The following is a 10,165-nucleotide window of genomic DNA, read 5'->3' as shown; positions in this document are numbered from 1 at the left end:
AAGCAACTCCCTACTTTTGTTCTTTGGTGCCATTCTCCTCTGTGTTGTACCTGGCTCTCATCTGATGAAACTATCCAGCATGTCTTGTTTGATAGCCAGCCCAAGTACAAGAAGACTATTGCCCTAAAACGTATTTGCTCTGCGGTATAATCTCTGATTGGTTCACTATAATTCTGAAGTCTTGCCAGCCTCCCCCATGATGACAAAATTATTTTTAAAATACCAATAGAGATACTAAAACAACTAATTTACTAGTTTTTCCCGTGTTGCTTTAAGTCTGCGATACCAGGATTGCCTAGTACGTTAACTCACAATGAAGATCCGGTACTACAACTAGATGAACAAAAACTACATCTCTTGGTGTTTGTGGACCTCTTACATTATGAAGATGAAGATAAAGAACCTTTTTCTAGCTCCTTTTTTTATAAGGTGGCTACCTTTTTTCAGCTTTTTTCAAGTGATTTTTGTTTCTTGAGTACTATGAAAGTTTTTTTTTCCTTTATATTTTCTGAGCCTTGAAGATAGCGTTACAAAAGTCCTTGCCGGAATATCTTATTTGTTTCGTATTTCTCAGTCACTGGCTGAAAATCATCCTAGTAGGCTGTATTGTCCTTTTGTTTCTCCATTTTTTTTTTTTTATTATTTGCTTATCATTCATAATGTTAAGCCAGTGGGTTCTCATAGACTATTTGTAAATGACCTTCAACAATCTATTCCCCATGAAAACCTGACTGAGTAAAAATATATAGCCTAGTTAGATTAATAGTTTTAGTCATTAATCTGTTGTATGTGGATAGAACTGTGAAATGAACCTGAAGAATAAGGTTGATAGTCTTTTACAAAACTTGAATTTGTAAGCATAGTAATTTTTTGTAACTTATTTACTTACCGATCATCATCACTTGGAGCTGTCATCAATGAATAGTATAGTAGGTAAAATACTTGCTTTTGTTGCTTAGAGCATTGACTTAGAATGAAGTAAATATTTGACAGCAAATCCTAAAAAAATATATACATTAAAAAAAAGCAATTCTAAATCTAAAGTACAGTGTTACTTAAGCATAAGCCCTTTATCTATTCCAGATCATTTGGCTCATAACTAACAAGATGCATATGAAACAAATTTTTCCTCATAGAAAATAAAGGGAAATTGTTTAGTCTGTCCCACAAACAAAAAACAAGTATTAGCACAGCATAGTTATTGTAATACTTGCATACACTCTTATGCAAGTATCAAGTCCCTTGGGATTTAATGATTTATTAACTACAGAGACTTGGACTAAGAGATTTAATTAACTTAGAGGATTGAACTCCTTGTGCATAGCAGCATCATCTATTATGGATCCAGAATTTTGCGGCATCTGCTCAAAAATAATAACTAGCAAAACAGGTAGCGTGCAGTGTATTCAATGCAATAAATGGTCTCATTTTAGCTGTGGAAAAACTAAGCACTCAAATGATTTGAAGAAGACCTTTGTGTGCGTAATTTGTGCGCAAAAAAGATTCTCCAAAAAACTGTATCATGACTAAATTGAAGTCGAAAAATAACAGTCCAAAACAGCCAAATAACAATAAGAAGATCCATGATCAATTTCAAACGAGTTCTATTTTCCTGAGTGAAAACGTGTTGACAAAATCCCCAGCGGCTCCTGGCGTAGTACCAAGACTTATGGCTACTGTAGAAAACACAATGGTGGAAAGAAAAGACTCTTCAGGTTCTGAACTGAGTCATCTCATATGTGATGGAACGACAAAAAACAACCCCTCGTTTGATTGTCATCAATGCTTACACCACATGCATGCGGCCTGCACTACAATTGATGCAGACATAGTTTTTGCTCCGCAGAAGCCCTTGAGACAATTCTTCTTTTTACCTGTGAAAAGTGCTTAAACCAGGGTAATAAGACCAGCTCAAAATGTCTCAGTACTGATGTATCTGTTCAGTGCAGTAGCTTTGTTACTAGTCAAGCCCCTCAAACTAAACAAGTGTATCCTCAGTCCCTTCATACAGATGAAGAGACTCATATAACTAATCTTACCCCCAAGCGACGTCTTTGCAGATTTCACATAAGAATTGCACGGCAGAGAATTGCACGTTTCTTCATATTTGCGTGTTTTTTTTAAAGGGAGCTGCCATGACGAGTGTTATCTTCTGCCACACAAATCTTTGTGTAAACAGTTTGCACATGAATTTTGTTTCATGAATTGTTGTCCTAATGTGCGTCTCACTTTCCGCAGAAGGAGAAAGCTACGCTTCAAGACTGAATTATGAAGTCCAAAAAACAGGGAGCGAAAAAATGCACCTCTATTGATGCAGGGCTGCCAAAGACAGCCATATCCAGTACCTCTTATGAGTTTGAAACTCATGCCGCCTGTCTGAAATCAGCCAATGCACATCCCTCCTCCTTCATACCACCTCTCGAAACCCTGGAGAAACTGGCAAGAACCAACTTTAGACAGCCTTCCGCCAATCAGTCTGGTCCGAACAACCAACAGGACTGGAATTTTAGAGAAATCAAAGATTCAGCCACCATTCAAACCATGCTTTCCGACTTTCCCAACTTGGAACCGATTCATTGTGCTGGCAAGCGAATTCGAGACTGCAGTGTAAAGTCCTTAATTCATCCCTATTTATTTCCGAAAATACTATTGTCAAATGTCCGGTCACTTATGAACAAAATGGAAGAGGTTGAACTATGCTTGAGAAATGAACTTATTGATATTGCTTGTATCTATGAATTGTGGTCCGCGACTGAAGATTATGTTGTATTTGATGGACATGAACCTATGTCAAATCAAGAATGACACCCAATGACATTACAGTAACACATGGTGGTGGTGTTGGTATTATTTGTCAATCATCTATAAAAAACAGAGTTCTCAATTTCAGCAATATACCAAATAAACACGGTTTCAAAGTCTTATGGTTGTGGTTCAGGACTAAGAGGCTACCTAAGGAAGTGGCATTACTGGTGATATATGTTGTTTACTATCCGCCTCGTGGCCCTTATCGTAAAGACCTTGTGAATTACTTACTGAATTGCGCTGATAATGTGCGATCCTTGTATCCTAACGCTGGTATCATAATGACTGGGGACTTTAATGACTTGGATCCCAAATGGATGAGCAATTCACTGTCACTTAAGCAGAGTGTTAATTTGCCAAGAAGAGGTAGTTGTATGTTAGATCTCATCTTTGGCAGCTGTCTGGAATATTACAATACCCCCATTAGGTATGAGTGGCCACATGTGTGTTGCTTGGGTACCTAATCATTTTATCCCAAATCGACAAAAAATAGTGTGGTGTACAGGCCCTACACACCTGAGCAAGCAAATCTCTACAAGAAACGGCTCAAAAATTGTGACTGGTGGGATATCCTCACATTGTCTGATAGTGACGAAATGGCACGTTTATTTTGTAAGGAACTGTTTTCAAAATACTCTGAAATTTTTCCACCAAAAAAATATGCGAAATCTAATGAAAAACAATGGATTACCCAAGATATTTGGGATCTGATAAAATTGAGAAATGAATTTCATTTAACTGGACCTGAGGAAGATTTCAAAATGTTAAGATATACAATTGCATACAGAATAAGATGTTCACGTAAGCAGTATGGTTCAAAAATAATAAGCAAAATATATCAATCCAACCCAAGGAAGTTCCATCATGCAGTTCAGAATATTATTGGCAAAAAAGTGACCAAAGTTGAAGTTGAGATAATGGTGGTAAACCCCTGCAACCTAATGAGATTGATGAATTTTTTGCATCAATTTGTAAAATTCATCTGCGACTATCAATATTACCACCTAAAGACTCAGTTTCAAATATCCCTATCCTAGAGATTAGTTCAGTTGTTAAGAAATTGAAGGCACATGATCCTTGAAAATGTAGTTACCCAAGAGAGATACCAATTGAATTGATTATTGAGTGTGCTAATCATTTATCTACTCCTTTAATGGCAATTATTAACCAATATTTTTTGATGGCGTTTTCCCTAGTATTTTTAAACAGGCTTATGTTACCCCAATCCCCAAATGTAAGGCCCCTAAAGATACTACTAATGTAAGGCTAATTTCAGAAACAACGCCTCTTTCAAAAGTTTTAAAAAGTTTCAGTTTTTTTTGTTTATTTGAGGACAAACAAGATACTATAGATTCATTACAAACCAGATTTAGACCCGGGCATAGTACTGTTCATTGTTTGGTTACATTATTGGATACCATCCTTAAACATTTATTAAAAATTGAGCTCATGTTGATGCATTATTTGCTGACATAGTTAAGGCTTTTGATAGTATTGACCACAATGTAGTAGTGGAACAAGCCAAGGTTATGGGTGCCCGTCCATTTGTTGTACATATTCTTGCAAGTTTTCTATTTAAAAGATCTCAGTGTGTCAAACTCCCTGATCATGAGCCATCTGGATTTTTGGATATTTTTTGTGGTTCACCACAAGGGACTAAATTAGGCCCACTTTCTTTTCTAATTGTTTCCAATCGTATTTTAGCAACAGTTCGTAAGCGTTTTAAATTTGCTGATGATTTAACTGTATTATCACTGCAACTAAGCTCTCTGACTACTGAACAGTGACTTGACGAGAATTTTTAATGACCTTAAAGCTGAAATTAGGAGAGGTAAAACTGACAGTCAGCAAAACTGAGAGCTCTTACATGACTTTTTCCTTCCTAAAGGTCAACAACCACTCTTCTCTTATTTACCTACTGCCAACAAAGAAAACGTTTAAAACAAAGAGAACTTCCAACCTGAAGAAATTTGGTATGCCAACTGAGGTTTTAAAGTCTGTTTACTGCAGCTACGTTAGAACTTCTCTTGAGTATGCATGTCCAGCTTGGCAACTGGGTTTGACAAAAGATCAATCAGATAGAATTGAGATTATACAAAAAAGAGCTGTAAAATTATACTTGGACCCAATTACTCAACATATGATTCACTATAACAACTCAACTTGAATTCACTTGATAGTCGTAGACATGTATTGACATATCGATTTGAACTAAATTGTTTGAATTCCCCAGGTCATCGTGGTCTACTAACTGACCTTGAGAGCCCCCCTACTGAAGGACCAGTCACTAGACACCAACAAATAAAAATAATTGTCCACAGTTAATGACTTACTCAGCCTCTAGTACCAAGAGATATTTCAAATCATCTGTCCCTTATTTTACTTGGTATTTTAATAACTTACCTTAACAAATATTTAATGTTTGATGCAGTTTATTTCAGGTATTTGCCTGTGAGTGTTTTTGAATGTACCAACCATTTATATATTTGATATTCGGATATATATTCTGTATAAAGTTTATACTATAGACGTTCACCATTTTAACTGTGAAAATTGATTCTTGACTTATATTAATTTTTATATTGAATTATTTTAATTTACTGACCTTGAAAACTTGAATTTATTGACTTGCTGCCTTGATTTTTTGTGTTGCCAAAAAATGATTTATTTTTTTATCCTTGTTTTGGGTCTCTTTTTGTGTGTGATGACATGCTCATGTTAGCTCCAGCTATTGTAGTGAATAAAATATATTCAAAAAAAAAAAAAGTCAGGGATGCTGCCATACCTTTTTTTTCCTGACCTTAGGAAAAAAAAGTTGTAGAGTTCAAGTACTTAGGAAGTACCATCCACAACTCAAGATCATATCAGCAAGAAGTCAAGTTAAGAATCGGCCAGGCTAATGCATCTTTCAGGAAACTGTCTCAAATTTGGTGCAGCCAGAAGTACTTTCTCCAACTGAAGCTGAGGCTGTTCAACAGCAACGTCCTCTAAACGCTTTGCTATGATTCTGAAACTTGGCACATAGGGCCTAGATCAAATACTTGAAAAGAAACTCATTGTGTTAAAAAACATGTGCTTAAGGCACATTCTAAATATCCGCTGGTCCCAAAAAGTAACAAACGCTACTATGCAAGAGAAGACATCTCAGCCACTGGTAACCAAAGTGATCAAATATAGGAAGTGGAGATATCTCGGTCATGTGATCTGCATGTCCAAAACTTGACTATCGAAGGTCATCCTTCAATGGCACCAGAAGAAGAAGACGCCCCAAAAATTCCCTACAATGGAGCTACCAGGCTGAGCTCGCAACCCTCAATCCAACCTGAATGGGAAGATGTCAAGGCGGCTGCAGCAATGAGAAATGACTGGCGACTCTTTTTGGATGCCCTAAACGCCTCTGGAGGCACAGGAGGATCTAAGGTAAGGTAAGTAGGACCTGACTGAAACTCACTAGGTTTGTCTTTAACCAGAAATATGTCTCCATCTCAATCTTTACTCCGTCTCCTCTGTAGGATGTTTCAGAAATATTAATTAAAAATAAAATTTCTGAAAAATAAGTTTTTCAAAGAAAAGTAAAGGCCATTTTAAACTTAAGCTCAGCAGATACAAATACTTTTAAAATTCAAACTCAAAACGACCAAAATTTACTATTAAAGAAAAAATGAAACCCAAAACGAACAGAAATTAAATAAACAATCATACAACAAGTAATAATATAAATGAATACATAGATCTTAAAGCGAGTAATACTTAGATTGAATATCAAAACCAAGCTTAAAACAAAAAAAAATATTTTCCTATTGAAGTATAAATGAAACTTAGAACTAAAATAAATTAAACAAACAATCAATACAAGCAGCAATGCAATAGCTAAAAATGTAAACTATTAAATAAATCTTAAAACTAGTGAAACTTAAATTGAATATGCAAATCAAGCTTGAAACGAACAAAAATTACTATAAACAAGAGTTTGGGTATCACCTCCTTCTCTCACTGTAAAAGTCTAAGACCTATGGCGTCATTGACGCTTTACTGAAAACCAATTTTATGACAAATAGTTTCTTTTGTACTTAATATTGAAAATAAACATTAAAATTATAGTAAAATTTTGAACTGATGAGCTTTCAGCAATTAATATCATTATACATCAAATATTCAGTTTAATTTATTACCTCTTTTTAAAGTTGTTCAAGACGAATATAGTTTCACTACAAACAAGTGTTTGGATACTGCCTCCTTTCTTAACTGTAAATAAAAACCAAAAACCTACTGCGTCATTGGCGCTTGACTGAAAACGAATTATATTACAAATATTTTCTTTTCCAGTTCTTACAGCATTGAAAATAAAAATAAAATTATAGTGAAATAAATTCTTGAACAGATGGATCTTTCAACAATTAATACCATTATACATCAAATATTTAATTTGATGTTGTTTATACTTTCCAAGACTGTTCAAGACGCATATAGTTTTCAGTAAAGCGCCACTGACGCAATAGGGTAATTTCTGTTCGTTTTGGGTTTCATTTATTCTTTAATAGTAATTTCTGGTCGTTTTGAGTTTGAATCTCAAAAGGTATTTGTATCTGCTGAGCTTAAGTTTAAAATGACCTTTACTTTTCTTTGAGAAACTTATTATTCGGAAAGTTTTTTTTTAATTAATTTTTGTTCATTTTTGATTGCAAAAAGTTTCAAGTTTTTAATAATCCCTTATTTCAAAATCAAACTTTAAAAAAAATAATCAAATGTTCATCAAAGTATCAAAACAAATGTTAAAAAAAAAAACTTTTTACAAAAAAAATCAAATGTTCATCAAAGTATTAAAACTGGCATCAAAGTAACAATATCAAAATGAAAAAATGGGTTTGTGTCAACCTCGGAGTTTTTTTTATCTGATGTTTGAACTATTTTTAAAAAAATGGCTATCTCAAAATTTTTATTGGATGGGTTTGGTGAAAAGGGTGTGGGGGGGGATAATTAACCTTTGGTCTCTTTTGACTCTTTAAAAGTGAACGAGAACTTTCTATTTTCAATCAAATGAGCCCTCTCTGAAGTTTATACAAGCATGCCTTCTATAAGAACCATATATATCCCCAGAGTATAACTTACAACGCATGTCCCTGGGCTAATTGCCCTTAGATCTCTTTCGACTCTATAAAAGTGAACTAGGACTTTCAATTTTAAATCAAATGAGCCCTCTCTGAAATTCTTACAATTATCCCTTCTAGAAGAACCATATTTCCCCCCGGGACGTAACTTACAACGCCTAACCCCGGGCCCTGGGGGGTTGTGTCAACCCAAAAGTCTTGACATACGATGTTTGAACTATTTTTTATTTGATTTTATTTATGCATTAAATTTTTTATTTGGTGCACTTGGGGAAAAAGAGCATGGAGGGGGGGGGGCTAGTTGCCCTCCGATATCTTTTGACTCTCAAAAACTGAACTAACACTTACACTTTTCAAAAAAATGAGCCCTCTTTGAAGTTTATACAACCATCCCTTCCATAAGAACCATAAATGCCCTTGAATTGAAGTTATCAGGTATTTTGCAATAGGTTGCATCAAGACACTGGGTAACTGTAGACAGAGAAAAGCCAAGACAGATAGTCCAAGTAATTAAGAGGCAAATGTTTAAAGGGCTGGGGCATGGATAAATGGCAGGAGTATGCATTACTCTCTCATTGGACACATACTTGTCAGGTTAGTTTTTGGAAAGGCATGCCTGCCTAGAGTCTTAGGCATGCTGATCAAGAATTCAAAAATTGACATAAGACTATTAGATTGCCTCTAATGAGAGGCTAACAAGGCACGCCCTCCTAGTCTTAAGAAGGTTGACCAAAAATGTAAAATTGACAAAGGACCATTAATTTCCTTAAATTAACAGGCAAACAATCGTTTGAAGCCATCTTTATCTTTCAAATAGTACTAATTCATTGCCTAAGCTCAGCCCCACAATCTGAAAAAAAATTTGAATTTTTCACAAATTTTTGGGTCACTTGCCCAAGACTCTGGGAGGGTGGGCACCCCCAAATATTGCCCCAAATTCCTCTCTCAATTTAGCACTTGTTCACTAATGCCCAGCGTCTCCAATCGGGGCATAACTTACAATGCCTATCCCATGGCCCTGGGGGGTTTTATCAACACCAGGGTTTTTTTTATCTAACCTTTAATTATTTTTAACAACAGGGCTATCTCAAAATTTTTATTTGATGTATTTGGGGAAAAATAGCATGGAGGGGGGAGGCTAGTTGCCCTCTAATCTCTTTTGACTCTTAAAAAGTGAACTAGAACTTTCACTTTCCAAACAAATGAGCCCTCTCTGAAGTTTATACAAGCATCCCTTCCTTAAGAACCATATATACCCCCAGGGCATAAATTACAACATCTGTTCCCGGGGCCTGGAGAGTTGTGTTGATACAGGACATTTTTTTATCTGGCCCTTGAACTATTATTAACAAATTGGCCATCTAAAAATTATTATTTGATGCATTTTGGGGAAAAAGAACGTGGGGGGGACTAGCTGCCCTTCGATTCTTTTGACTCTTGAAAATTGAACTACAACTTTCATTTTCCAATCAAATGAGCCCTCTATGACGTTTATACGAGCATCCCTTCCATAACAACCATATACACCCAGGGCATAACTTACAACGCCTGCACCCGTGCTCTGTGGGGCTGTGTTGATGCCAGTGGTTTTTTTTTAATCTGAACTTTGAACTTTTTCTAACAAAATGTCTATCTCAGAATTTATATATGATGCTTTTGGGGGAAAAGGGGTGGGGGAGGAGGCTACCTCCCCTTTGATAACTTTTGACTTGTAAAAAGTGAACTAGAACTTTCAATTACCAATCAAATGAGCCCTCTTTTAAGTTTATACAAGCATCCCTTCCATATGAACCTTATATGCCCCCGGGGAACAGCTTACAACGCCTGCCCCCGGGCTCTGTGGGGCTGTGTTGACACCCGTGTTTTTTAATCTGAACCTTGAAGTATTTCTAACAAAATGTCTATCTCAAAATTTGTACCTGATGCATTTGGGGGAAAAGGGCAATTTCCAATCAAATGAGCCTTCTTTGAAGTTTATATGAGAATCCCTTCCATAAGAATTTTATCTGATGCAATGGCTACCTCAAATTTCCTGTTAGATATATTTGTGGGAAAAGGCTTGGGAGGGGGGCTAGTTGCTCTATGATCACCTTTGACTCTTAAAAAGGGCCTTAGAACTCTTGATTTCCAATCAAATGAGCAGAGCATGATACATCCAACCAAAATCTCAAGAGGTGGCAGAGGAATTTTTTGAAGGGATGGAGGAGTTCAAACTGTCTGAAAGTATGTTTTACACAAAATGTCCTTTGAAC

General features: G+C 35.9%; 1 protein-coding gene across 1 annotated transcript in view; it reads right to left on the bottom strand.

Annotated features, from left to right (window-relative positions):
- The window catches only part of TBC1D5 (TBC1 domain family member 5), a 134,928-nt gene that overhangs the window by 115,582 nt on the left and 9,181 nt on the right, over positions 1-10,165 (bottom strand). Inside the window, exon 2 of the mRNA XM_089098837.1 lies at positions 890-999. Coding sequence (XP_088954963.1) covers positions 890-999 — 110 coding nt within the window. The remainder of the gene's footprint in view (positions 1-889; positions 1,000-10,165) is intronic.

Source organism: Artemia sp. Qi Xiang Cuo, chromosome 13 (assembly GCF_049724085.1).
Source record: "Artemia sp. Qi Xiang Cuo chromosome 13, ASM4972408v1, whole genome shotgun sequence".
In the NCBI taxonomy this organism is placed as follows: domain Eukaryota; kingdom Metazoa; phylum Arthropoda; class Branchiopoda; order Anostraca; family Artemiidae; genus Artemia; species Artemia sp. Qi Xiang Cuo.
Note: the sequence above shows the minus strand (reverse complement) of the source record. Positions and strands in the feature narration are given on the sequence as shown.